General features: G+C 44.9%; 1 protein-coding gene across 2 annotated transcripts in view; it reads left to right on the plus strand.

Annotated features, from left to right (window-relative positions):
- LOC118399516 (pro-neuregulin-3, membrane-bound isoform-like) overlaps positions 1 to 13,928 on the plus strand; it is a 510,869-nt gene that overhangs the window by 436,735 nt on the left and 60,206 nt on the right. Inside the window, exon 4 of one of the 2 annotated variants that reach the window (XM_035795660.2) lies at positions 6,198 to 6,224. In XM_035795660.2, the coding sequence (XP_035651553.1) occupies positions 6,198 to 6,224 (27 nt within the window). The remainder of the gene's footprint in view (positions 1 to 6,197; positions 6,225 to 13,928) is intronic. The other variant, XM_052475466.1, reaches the window with a different exon arrangement.

Genomic DNA, 13,928 nt, shown 5'->3' on the forward strand with positions numbered 1-13,928 from the left:
TTTCTTTAATCTAGTCTATCCATCTTTAATCTCAGAAGATATTTTTTTACCTCAGAGTGACATCATAAACTAGAGTATTACCCCGGATCACCTGTCAATTCAAGTAATTTCAGCTTATAAGAGGAGGCTGTCTGTCAACACATTGACTTCTTTGCTAGAAATTAGAACACTTCAATTGAAAACAGTTTTGTGTCAAAAACTATATACTCGTACCACTTGTACTCTGGAAATCTTAACATGATGCAATCCCTCAGCATGTTGATACAGTAATTTATTTTGTCAGACAGAATAAGAGAGTCAGGGCTAGAGCTTTCCCTTGCTGATAGCAGTCTGCGGACAATAGAGGAAGGTTATAGACTTGGAGAAAGTCACCTGTCTCACTTTCACCTGATGAGAACTCATACTCAAGAAGTATTCACCTCTCAAAGGTAAAACGGTAAAACACAACTTCCCAGGAACTGCACTCTGAATGTGTAGTAACTTATTTGATGGTACCATATCAAAGGGGGGGGGGGGGGGCATCCAAAATACAAAAGTTATGAAAGAAGCAGAATCCATTTATCCTGCTGGAGTAGACAATGACATCTGAAGTTTCAAGCTCAAGGGTGCAACAGAGGCTTTGCCTGACCTGAGATCTAAACCAGAGAAGTTGTGACTTTAGCAGATCACTTCTCTCTAACCAAAGTCAACTGAGAGTGCGGGGCAGCCTCTGGAATTATTAAGTACAGTTGTTGAAATGACTGTATAGCAACTCTTCATCACTATGGGTAGAAGGGCAATTCACAGGTAATGATGTAGTCTAAGAGATGGAATTTGCTTGTTCCTCATGTTTGCTATTCTTAATTACAGTTCAGGTAATGAACTTTAAACACCTTTGCAAGTAGACATAGGGACTTTCTCTAGATATGATTGCCATTAGAAGACAATTATAGTGAATCGTTAGAATGAATTCCCGATAAAAAATAAACTGGTAGTTTACTGCTAAATACTTCCTTTTCCGGCAATTGTACTTCAGCATTCTTTCACCACGTCATAGGGTTCACAACAAAGGCTCGACCTTGACAGGCTACTCTGGCTACCTTGGTGGATGGGGGAAGCAGTAACAAGAAGAAACATTTTGAAAATGCAACTGCAACATGGGACAACATGTCAGCCAACCAGGGCTCAAACCCCTCTTTTTCCAAGAAGATCCGCTTTAGGGAGTCTGTATTTTGATGCTTTTTTCTGGGCTATTTTAGTGGCTTTTGCCTAAGTACACATTAACCTGCATACAGGTGGACGGGCTATGTTGGCATGGTGAGTGATGTTCTTCAGGGAGACGTGGAGTGGAAGGGAAGCAGGATTACCTGCTGTCACAGGTACCCCACCGGCTGCACCTGCCTTTCCGTCTGGCCACAATCAAACAGACACCATTGTAAGCACTGCCATATTGTCCTACCTGGGGCTCCGCGTCGTCCCGCCCACACTGGTACAGGGGAGATGTCATTCGCAAATGTCACCTCCAGTTGAATAACAAAGTTAACTTTTCTTCTGCCTCAGACACTACGGTGTAGAATACATGACATTAATATAATAAAGATTTTTGAAAATGTATTTTTCCCTTTGGTATGGCTGCTATGGTTACCGTGTAGGACCATTCTTATACTACTCGCTTCTCGCACTGTTACAGCGCACCTAGTTTAGATTTGTACAACATGTTCTACAGCTCTCAGTTCAGTTCAAACTGGGTGAATGGTACCATCTGTTTGTGCTGCCTGTTGCCTTACTGCCACACCTCTGGATTTAGATAAAAGTTGCTGTACACATTTGTTATTTTCAAACTTAAACCTTAGTTTATGAAAAACTAAATGTTTATCCAGATAGGGCAGCAGTACAGTTTTCCCTTTCTCTCTATTCACAGGTACAATACAGTATATCGACAGTATTTTCGTAGAATACATATTCTGTTGTGTTCCTCTCCCGTCCACTGTGTATTAAAGGGAGAGATGGAGAGGTCTCCTCATTAGTGTTCAATGGATCTGACGCACCACTGCATCCTTTAATTTCCCCTGTCTACATCTCATGATCTCCCAAACTCAGAGCAATAACCAACCACATTTTCAGAGAGTTAACAAAATACTTTATTTACATAAGTATTCACACCTTTTGCTATGAGACTCGAAATTGAGCTCGGGTGCACACAGTATCCATTGATCATCCTTGAGATGTTTCTACAACTTGATTGGAGTCCACCTGTGGTAAATGTGATTGTTTAGACATGATTTGGAAAGGCACACACCTGTTAATCTAAGGTCCCATAGTTGACAGTGCATGTCAGGGCAAAAAGTCAGGGCAAAAAGTCCTAAGGTTGAAGTAATTGTCTGTAGAGCTCAGAGACAGGACTGTGTCAAGGCACAGATCTGGGGAAGGGTACCAAAATATTTCTGCAGTATTGATGGTCCCCAAGACCAGTGGCCTCCATCATTCTTAAATGGAAGAAGTTTGGAACCAACAATACTCTTCCTAGAGCTGGCCAACTGGCCAAACTGAGCAATCATGGTGGAAGGGCCTTGATCAGAGATGTGACCAAAAACCCGATTGTCACTCTGACAGAGCTCCAGAGTTGCTCTGTGGAGCTGGGAGAACCTTCCAGAAGGACAACCATGTCTGCAGCACTCCACCAATCAGGCCTTTGTGGTAGAGTGGCCAGATGGAAGCCACTCCTCAGTAAAAGGTCAATAACAGCTGCTTGGGGTTTGCCAAAAGGCACCTAAAGGACTCTCAGACTATGAGAAACAAGTTTCTCTAGTCTGATGAAATCAAGGTTGAACTCTTTGGCCTGAATGCCAAGCGTCACATCGGGAGGTAACCTGGCACCCTCTCTACAGAGAAACATGGTGGTGGCAGCATCACGCTGTGGGGATGTTTTTCAGCGGCAGGGACTGGGAGACTAGTCAGGATCGAGGGAAAGATGAACGGAAAGTACAGAGAGATCCTTGATGAAAATCTGCTCTAGAGTGCTCAGGACCTCAGACTGGGGTGAAGGTTCACCTTCCAATAGGATATTTTACAGCAGTCGCTAATTAATTAATTTTCTCTACAGTCTCATTCAGAACGTCGCATAATCTGGGAATCTGCACAAACCCGAGTCTCACAAAAAATTCCGTACCACACCAATTGAGTTGATTATTAATTTACTAACAAACTAAAATGATAATATAAGATATACATACACAAACACACAGTCTAGGCTATTGTTTAGAACTTGTTTAGTACAATGTTTAGTACAATGAAACAGTTCCCTAGTGGGCTAACACAATATGACACGTGTTACACAAAATGGGGATTTCAAGAGTGAGAGAGAGAGTACACGAGAGAAAAGTACACTACATTTGTAAACTATGCTTAGTTTAACCCTAACCTTGCCCTGAACTGCTGCTCTTATGGGTCAGAATATAATGATGTAATTACGTGCCGAAGGTCTCCAATGGGGTGTCTCTTCATGGACCGGGTTGGCGTCACATCTTTGGTTACCGGGTGTAACTCTCTGTTTGTCCTCACAATGTCAGTGTCATTTCTCTTAGTGGTCTGTTTCCTCACCCTTGTTCTGAAAGATGGGTCTTCTGAGGAAGGCTAATCACCTCTGTAGATTGTTCCAGCGTGGGAATGAAAACAGTGTAGACACATGATTACTTGAAGAGTGGTAACTGGGTGTTCCTGCTTGAAATCACCCTCTTATACACAGCTACTCATCCGTAGCATAGATTTTAAAAGGTTCCTTTGTCTTTTTCAAACTCGTGTTGCATTTTGGGGTTACAACTAATTGGACCGTGGCTGCAGCCTGTGGTCACTTAGTCATAATGTTAATTCTTAACTCACATGTTTTATACCAGAAATGGGTGTTTCCTCCTTTAGGGCAAGTTCTCTGGGTGTAACTAGTTACGCCTAGTTAGTTTTCCACACAATGTACAGTTTGCAAACATCAAGTACATATTGTGAAAACTCTTCAAGTTACAATGTTTTCATTATAACGTTGTCATTTAACTTTTAATAACATAACAAATACCAACCTTCATTTTCATATTCCATCTATCGTCATTACCATCATTTTGGCTGATGAAACATAAAGTCCATTAATTGCATGTTACTGTTCTGAGGTAGGTTCTCCATAGGCCCATCATACATTCCATTCCTCCATACAAGAGGACAAATGGTTTTTGTCTGCTGCCCTAAGATTTTCAATGGGCGGGAGGTGTCATCCCCCCACACACCTCCATACCACTCGATCTCTCCCCCGCTGGTGGGTGTGAGAGATATCTCCGTAGGATTATGGTCCACAGTAACCTGACACGCACAGGCTAGTCATGACAACACACAGCTAAGACAACGCAGGAGTAGTTTCTGGGACAAGTATCTGAATGTACTTGAGTGGCCCAGACAGAGCCCGGACTTGAACCAGATCTAATATCTCTGGAGAGGCCTGAAAAAAGCTGTGCAGCGATGCTCCCCAACCAACCTGCCAGAGCTTGAGAGGATATGTAGAAAAGAATAGGAGAAATACAGGTGTGCCAAGCTTGTAGCGTCATTCCCAAGAAGACTCAAGGTTGTAATCGCTGGTTAATGTGCTTCGACAAAGTACTGAGTAAAGGGTCTGAATATTCATGTAAATGTGATAGAGTTTTTTAAATGTTTAATACATTTGCTAAAATGTATAAAAACCTGTTTTTGCATTGTCATTATGGGGTATTGTGTGTAGATTGATGAGGGAAAAAAATGATTTAATCCATTTTAGAATAAGACTAATTTAACAAAATTTGGGAACGATCAAGGGGTCTGAATACTTTTCGAATGCACTGTAGAAAATAAAGAATGTAAACAGAATTGTATATATGGCAACTCAATTGTGCATCTATTAAGCTCTACAGTCAAAACTGTGTTAACAAACTTCCACTTTCTGTAAACAAAGATGTACAGTATGCACAAGTCTTATGCCAGGATATCTCAATACGCAATGATTTATTTTCCAGGCGGTAACATACACTAGAACCAATGACATATATAAACCCTGCGTACATTAGTACTCTCAAATCCAAATTAAATGTATTTATAAAGCCATTTTTAAATCAACAGATGTCACAAAGTGCTTATACAGAGACCCAGCCTAAAACCCCCAAACAGCAAGTAATGCAGGTGTAGAAGCACAGTGACTACTAAAAACTCCATAGAAAGTCAGGAACCTTGGAAGAAATGCTAGAGAGGAACCAGGCTCGGAGTGATGTCCTGTCCTCTTCTGGCTGTGCCGGGCGGAGATTATAAGAGTACATGGCCATTAAGGCCTGATCGTTCTTCAAGATGGTGAAAAGTTCATAGATTACCAGCACGTTCAAATAAAAATCACAGTGGTTGTAGAGATTGTGTAACAGGTCAGCACCTCAGAACTAAATGTCAGTTGGGTTTTCATAGTTGAGCATTCAGAGGTCGAGACAGCAGGAGTGGTAGAGCGAGAGAGGGACAGAGGGAGAGAGAGGGTCAAAAAAAGCATGTCTGGGACAAAGTAGCACGTCCTGTGAACAGGTCAGGGTTCCATAGCCGTAGGCAGAACAGTTGAAACTGGAGCTGCAGCATGACAAGTAGCACGTCCGGTGAACAGGTCAGGATACCATAGTCACAGGCAAAACAGCCCGAATCTGGATCAGCAGCACGGCCAGGTGGACTGGGGACAGCCAGGAGTCATCAGGACAGGTAGTCCTGAGGCATGTTCTTAGGGCTCAAGTCCTGAGAGAGAAAGAGAGAGAGAGAGATCTGTAATAGAATACACGTCTTGAGGAGGAGGATTACCAAGATGGCTGCGCTGTGGCTTCAATACAGTGCATGTTGTTAGTCATCCAGGGTTTATACATGTCATTGACTACACCTCAACTCGAGCACGGTGTGTTTTCCGAGAATGGACAATGAGCCACAGTCTCTTGGTGCAGTCATGCTGAGTGTCAGCTCCGATTATGCCCAGAGCATGCGTCTACTGAAGTTATATGATGTGAATACAGAAGACTATGGAGCTTCCTTACTTGAAACAACAACAAGTCAAAGACATTGTTAATATATGCTGTGACAGGATGTTAAAGTGCATTGTTTCTAATAGCTTTATCTCTGTCTCTCTCCCTCCCTCCCTCCATTGTCCCTGTCTCCCCTCCTCTCCTCTCTTCTCTTCACCGGAACAGCAGATCACTTGGGCATTGAGTTTATGGGTAAGAAAGCTTCTTCTTTTTTTACTGCTATGAGTCCTGTTAAATGAAATCAGGTTGTGCAACCACGAGATGTGTATAATGTTTATGATCCATACTGGTATGACGTGCATACCCTTCATGTTTGTTTTTCACCTTTTTAATTATAAATCACATTTCTATTTTATACATAACTTAGTTAGTTTTGATGGGAACTTTTCACTATCCCATAATGTATGTAATTTAATTCAAAGAACAGGGAGGCAATTTCCTTTACACAGAGGGATATGGCAACTCCCCTTCCTCTCTCTCTCTCTCTCTCGTCTCCTTGGAAACGGCAGAGAACAGAGAGGCAGGCGACAGTGAGGGAGATTTATTACTGTTGGCACAGTAACTACCAGCATCCTTGCACACTGACACTGCCTGTACGTGTGTCTGTAGGGTCTTGCCAGGAGAGTGTGTCCCCATTCTGCCAGCCTCTCTCCGTTTGGCACATCAGCTGTAGTTAATGACGATGTACTGTGAGACATTGTTAATAACTCTCCTTCTTAGAAACACATGACCATAGATACCTGGGAAATATCGATATCTGCCCACAAATGATCAACCATCAGGTGCATTATACATATATACACTGCTTAAAAAAATAAAGGGAACGCTTAAATAACACATCCTAGATCTGAATGAATTAAATATTCTTATTAAATACTTTTTTCTTTACATAGTTGAATGTGCTGACAACAAAATCACACAAAAATTATCAATGGAAATCAAATGTATCAACCCATGGAGGTCTGGATTTGGAGTCACACTCAAAATTAAAGTGGAAAACCACACTATAGGCAGATCCAACTGTGATATAATGTCCGTGTGTGGCATCCACGTGCCTGTATGACCTCCCTACAATGCCTGGGCATGCTCCTGATGAGGTGGCGGATGGTCTCCTGAGGGATCTCCTCCCAGACCTGGACTAAAGCATACGCCAATTCCTGGACAGTCTGTGGTGCAACGTGGCGTTGGTGGATGGAGCGAGACATGATGTCCCAGATGTGCGCAATTGGATTCAGGTCTGGGGAATGGGCGAGTCAGTCCATAGCCTCAATGCCTTCCTCTTGCAGGAACTGCTGACACACTCCAGTCACATGAGGTCTAGCATTGTCTTGCATTAGGAGGAACCCAGGGCCAACCGAACCAGCATATGGTCTCACAAGGGGTCTGAGGATCTCATCTCGGTACCTAATGGCAGTCAGGCTACCTCTGGCGAGCACATGGAATGCTGTGCGGCCCCCCAAAGAAATGCCACCCCACACCATGACTGGCCCACCGCCAAACCGGTCATGCTGGAGGATGTTGCAGGCAGCAGAACGTTCTCCACGGTGTCTCCAGACTCTGTCACGTCGGGAACGTGCTCAGTGTGAACCTGCTTTCATCTGTGAAGAGCACAGGGCGCCAGTGGCAAATTTGCTAATCTTGGTGTTCTCTGGCAAATGCCAAACGTCCTGCACGGTGTTGGGCTGTAAGCACAACCCCCACCTGTGGACGTCGGGCCCTCATACCACCCTCATGGAGTCTGTTTCTGACCGTTTGAGCAGACACATGCACATTTGTGGCCTGCTGGAGGTCATTTTGCAGGGCTCCTGCTCCGCCTTGCACAAAGGCGGAGGTAGCAGTCCTGCTGCTGGGTTGTTGCCCTCCTACGGCCTCCTCCACGTCTCCTGATGTACTGGCCTGTCTCCTGGTAGTGCCTCCATGCTCTGGACACTACGCTGACAGACACAGCAAACCTTCTTGCCACAGCTCGCATTGATGTGCCATCCTGGATGAGCTGCACTACCTGAGCCACTTGTGTGGGTTTTAGACTCCGTCTCATGCTACCACTAGAGTGAAAGCACCGCCAGCATTCAAAAGTGACCAAAACATCAGCCAGGAAGCATAGGAACTGAGAAGTGGTCTTTGGTCACCACCTGCAAAACCACTCCTTTATTGGGGGTGTCTTGCTAATTGCCTATAATTTCCACCTGTTGTCTATTCCATTTGCACAACAGCATGTGGAATTTATTGTCAATGAGTGTTGCTTCCTAAGTGGACAGTTTGATTTCACAGAAGTGTGATTGACTTGGAGTTACATTGTGTTGTTTAAGTGTTCCCTTCATTTTTTTGAGCAGTGTATATATTTTATTTATTTAACCTGATAAGTCAGCTAAAGAACAAATTCTTATTTACAATGGCTGCCTACACCGGCCAAATCCAAAAGACACTGGGCCAATTGTGCGCCACCCCACGGGACTCCCAAGCCTGGATTTGAACCAAGGTGTCTGTAATTACGCCTCAAGCATAAAGATGCAGTGCCTTAGACTGCTGTGCCACTCGGGAGAGTCTATATTCAGTGTGGTCTGGATCTTCCAGATTAGCAACAAATTTAAATAAAATACAAATACTATGTTGTATAATTGTACAATTAAAAAAAAATGAAAATGTTATTATTTTCTGCCAATACAATTACGCATAGAAATATATTTTGTTTAACAAGTAATGAAAAAAAATATTTTATCCCCTGTGTTGTATCCCCAGTGTTGTTATCCCCTTGCGAGGATTTTTTCTTTTTCTAAAATGTTTTATGAGATTGGAGAACTCATTGGGAGAGCTCTTAGACCATTCCTTCATACAGAATCATACAGAAGGTTCTGTATTTATTTTCAACCTTGTGTTCTGTTTTGTTGTATTCTTGGACGTAGCTCTGTCTTTAATTTTTGTTAATTGATTTCACCTGTGTTAGTTACTAACCTGGTCTCATCAGCTCCTTAGTTCAGTTCACTCTGTTTGTGCCTTTGTGAGGTATTGTTCGTTTTGACTCTAATAAGCCTTTTCCTAGCTTGTTTGTGAGAACCAGTTATAGCCTTCAGTCCTAGTTGTGATTCACCTGCCTGTTTGCCTACCTGTGTATGACCATTGCCTGCCTATGACCACGATTCCTGTCTTCTGCGAAGGTGCATTAAACACCTGCCACACTGCGTGTGAATCTACACCTTTTTCTCCCTGAGTATTCACTACAGAATACCTCACCCAAAAAACGGAATGGATTCAGCGGAGCTACAGCTACACCTAACCCAGCAAGAGGAGCGTATGGAGGAAATGTGCCATCTTCTCCACCAGCCCGTTCCTACTCCTCCGATGCCAGGAGCGTAACCCATAGACCTCCTTCATTCATATCCATGCCTGGAAAATATGACGCTTCATCGGTGAAATGTCATGGATTTCTGATGCAATGCAGCAAATACATTGAGCACAACCCCACTAACTTCGCCACCAGCAAGAGCAGCGTGGATTTTGTTGTGTCTCTACTCACAGGCTCAAGCCCTGGATTGGGCCACCGCAATATGGACTGCCAACAGCACAGAACTCAGATCCGAGACCCACACCCTCTTCAAAGAGGTATTCGATCACTCTCCTTCTGGTCGTCCTATAGGAGACCTCCTGTAGCGGTGACCTTCAGGATTTAAATCAATACATTCGTATGTCCATCTCCATCGACCACCACCACCGAAGAACTCTGCCACCCGAAACCTTCTCTTTCCTTGATTCCGTCATCCCGTCCGAGTCTTCCAGAGCCCATGCAGTTGGGCTATGCTCCTCTCCCGTGTATCAAACGTCAAAGGTGGATCCAAGAAGGGCTCTGCCTATACTGTGGAAGGAAAGATCATCTACTCAGCCATTGCCCTGTTCGCCACCGAGAGATGAGAAGGGTCCCTCCTCTGCCATGCATGTAGGCATGTCCTTATTTCTAAATATCTCCCAGAAGCAATTCTCCATCCCAGTATCGATCACCAGATAGTACAGGAGCTTGACATTGATCTAACACATGTCAACCCTCCCTTAAGGATTAACACCCTGGACGGGCAGCCATTGGTCATAGGCTTCATTACGCACCTGACACAGAGCATCACTCTCCAGATTGGAGTCTTCCACACCGAAACCATTCAACTCATGGAACTCTCATCCCCCAAACAGCCACTCAGCCTCAGACACCCCTGGTTTTGTCATCACGACACTGACATCTCGTGGCGACAAGGTGAACTTCTGTCCTGGTCTTCTACCTGCTTCACCGGTTGTCTCAGCCTACCCTGCAGAGCCACCACCATTGAGGACTCTGCCTCTCCAGTGCCACCACCATTGAGGACTCTGCCTCTCCAGTGCCACCCACCATACCATCTGAATACGCCCAGTACAGCAATGTCTTCAGCAAAATCAAGGCCTCCACTCTGCAACCACATCTCCCAGTGGACTGTGCTATTGACCTACTCCCTAGACTGTCCCCACCGACGGGCGGTGTTTAACCCCATCTATCCCAGAAAATGAGGCAATGGAGAACTACATTGACGAAACACAAACCGTTTCATTAGTCCTTCTTCTTCCCCGGCTGCGTCCAGCTTCCTCTTCGTTGGAAAAGTAGGACGGTGGTCTCCGTCCATGTATTGATTACTGTTCCCTGAATTACTTCACGGTCAAGAACCGTTTCCCTCTTCCTCTGATCCTTGAACAGGTGGGCCGCGCCAACATCTATACAAACACCGACCTGTGAAGTGCATATAACCTTATCGTATACTTGAAGGCGACGAATGGAAGACGGCCTTTATCACCGCACGAAGGCACTATAAATACCTGGTCATGCCCTACGACCTTACTAATGCCCCCGCCGTGTTCCAATCCTTTATGAACAAGGGTTTCCAGGATATGATCAACCGCTTACTCATCGTCTACATTGTTGACATCCTGATTTACTCCACTCCCTGAGCAGCATGTGCAAAAGGTTCTTCAACGGCTTCTTAACCATAACCTTTATGTCAAGACTGAAAAGAGCACCTTTCATGTAACCTTGGTAAACTTCCTCGGTTTCGTACTGACACCTGGAGGGGTCAGCATGGATGAGAACAAAGTCACAACTGTCAGTAACTGACCCAAACCCACCACCGTTAAGGAATTCCAACGTTTCATTGGGTTCTCCAACTACTATTGCCGGTTCATTCAGAACTTCAGTTCTACTGCCGCTCCCCTCACTGCCCTTACCAGCAAAAAGACACTGACCCTTCATTGAACTGAAACCGCCCTGACTGCTTTCAACAACTTGAAATGCCTCTTCACCTCAGCTCCTTTCCTTCGCCAACCTGATCCGACCCATCCTTTCACCCTGGAGGTGGATGCCTCCAAAGTAGGAGTAGGAGCCATACTTCTTCTCCAGGAAGTTATCCTCCACCATCCTCCACAATTGTGATGTGGGGAACAGAAAACTCCTCGCCATCAAGCTGGCCCTTGAGGAGTGGTGCCACAGCTGGGGATTACGTACTCTCCTGTCCAGTCTGCGCCCAAATCAAACGCCCTCATCATCTCACTTCCGGTGAGCTTCAACCTTGGCCAATCCCTCAAGGTTCTGGTCCTACATAGGTGTTGACTTCACAGACCTTCCTTAATCCTCTGGTAACACCACCCTCCACCATCATAGTAGACAGTTTTTCAAAAATGTGTTGTCTGGTTCCTCTTCCTCACTTACCTAACGTCATGGAATTGGCTGAGTGTATGTTGCAACAGGTGTTCCGTCTGTATGGGATTCCGGAGGACATCGTCTCTGACCGCGGGCCCCAATTTGTCTCCCGGGTGTGTTGAGCTTTCTGTGACTGACTAATGGTCGCCCTCATCCTCTCCTCCGGGTACCATCCCCTGACCAACGGGCAGACGGAATACCTGAACTAAGAAATAGGGAAGTACCTCCGCCAGCAATGTTCACCACACGACTGGAGTCGGTATATGGCCTGGGCTGAATACGCTCAGAACCAACTCATGCATTCATCCCTCTAGCATACTCCGTTTCAGAGTGTACATGGTTACCAACCACTCCATTCTTCCCTGGGAGGCGGAGCCTGGTACCATTCCGGCTGTCGACGACTGGTTTCGGCTTAGTGAGCGGTATGGGATACAGCTCACCGGCATCTGCAGGAATTCTCTAAAACCCAGAAACGCTTTGCCAACATACGCCGCCGACCTATGCCAGTCCTTTCAAGATAACCCATCACATCAACCCTGTCATGTACTGCCTCCAGTTACCGCGTCAGTATATCTTCTCGTCCTTCCATGTGTCTCTGTTAAAACCGGTCACCTACAGTCCTCTTCATCCTCCACTCTCAAACCACAGTTTGCCCCCAGCGTTAGACGTCGGAGGGGAACCTGCCTATGCCATTCAGGCCATCCTTGATTCCAAACGCCTGGTTGCATCCACTATCTAGTGGCCTAAAGACCGGTCCTGGGTCTCCGATAAGGACATCCTCGACCTGGAGATGATTCAGGCATTCCACCATAACCGTCTGGATCGTCCCGCTCCCTCGGGGTCGACCCCCAAACAGACCCACTGGACATCAGCATCAACGCAGAATGTCGGATCAGCCCACGACCTTGTCGAACCAGCTTGCCGGACCTCGTGTCCGCCTATGCTCCCCCGCCCGCCCACTCCACCCTCCAATACCGTTGGGTCGTCAGAAGCCTGCCTTGGGGGGGTACTGTAAGGTTCTATATTTATTTTTGAAGTCAACCTTGTGTACTGTTTCGATGTGTTCTTGGACGTAGCCCATCCTTTCATTTTTGTTCATTGATTTTGCCTGTGTTGGTTACTCACCTGGTCTCATCAGCTCCTTATTTAGTTCCGTTCATTCTGTATTGTTCATTTTGACTCTACTAAGCCTTTTCCTAGCTCGTTTGTGAGAACCAGTTATAGCCTTCAGTCCTAGTTTTGATTCACCTGCCTGTTTGCCTACCTGTGTATGACCTCTGCCTGTCTGTGACCACGATTCCTGCCTTCTGCGAAGGCACATTAAACACCTGCAGCGCTCTGCGGGTAAATCTAAACCTTTTTCTCCCTGAGTATTCATTACGCTATCCTTCATCTGCTCTTATGGAATGCACTCTTCAATTCAAACCACAGGTTTTCAATGGGGTTCAATTCCGGAGATGTTTTGTGGTCAATTAACCATTTATTTTTGGATTTAGATGTGTGCCTTCTTTTGTTGTCTTGCTGGAAGATCAACTTACGGCCAAGTTTCAGCCTCCTAGCAGAGGCATCCAGGTTTTTGTATAAAATATCCTGGTACTGGGTAAAGCTCATGATGCCATTAATAACAAGGGCCCCAGGACCAGTGGTAGCAAAGTAGCTCGATAACATCCACCACCATATTTTACAGGAGGCAGGAGGTGTTATTTTCTGCTCCTGCATTCTCATTGCAACGCCAAACCTACTGCTAGTGTGCATGGCCAAAGAGCTATATTTTCATGTCGTCTGACCAAAGCACTAGTTCCAATCCAAGTGCCAATGCCATTTAGAAAACTCCAGACATTTACATTTGTTGGATGACATGAAAATGGAGCTCTTTGGTAACATGACAATGTATGCACACATGACATATGTTATATCAAACTTACTTTCAGAAACTGTGTTTTTTTGGTTATATAGAAATGCCAGAGCTTACAGTGTATTTATTTCTCAGCTAATAATATTAAGTATTGCTCTGCTATAAAAACAGGGGAGTCTACCTTCATGATTTTAAAAAACTAACTGCGGGAAAGAGCCCTCCATTTGCGATTTGCTGTATTTGTTTCCCTGCTCCTGTTCTTCCCCATGTGATAATGGGCCATTCTAAATCAAAGCAAAGTTGACATATTAGTAAAGAAAGTTAATTTGAGAATAGT

The sequence above is a fragment of the Oncorhynchus keta genome, chromosome 2, assembly GCF_023373465.1.
Source record: "Oncorhynchus keta strain PuntledgeMale-10-30-2019 chromosome 2, Oket_V2, whole genome shotgun sequence".
Classification (NCBI taxonomy): domain Eukaryota; kingdom Metazoa; phylum Chordata; class Actinopteri; order Salmoniformes; family Salmonidae; genus Oncorhynchus; species Oncorhynchus keta.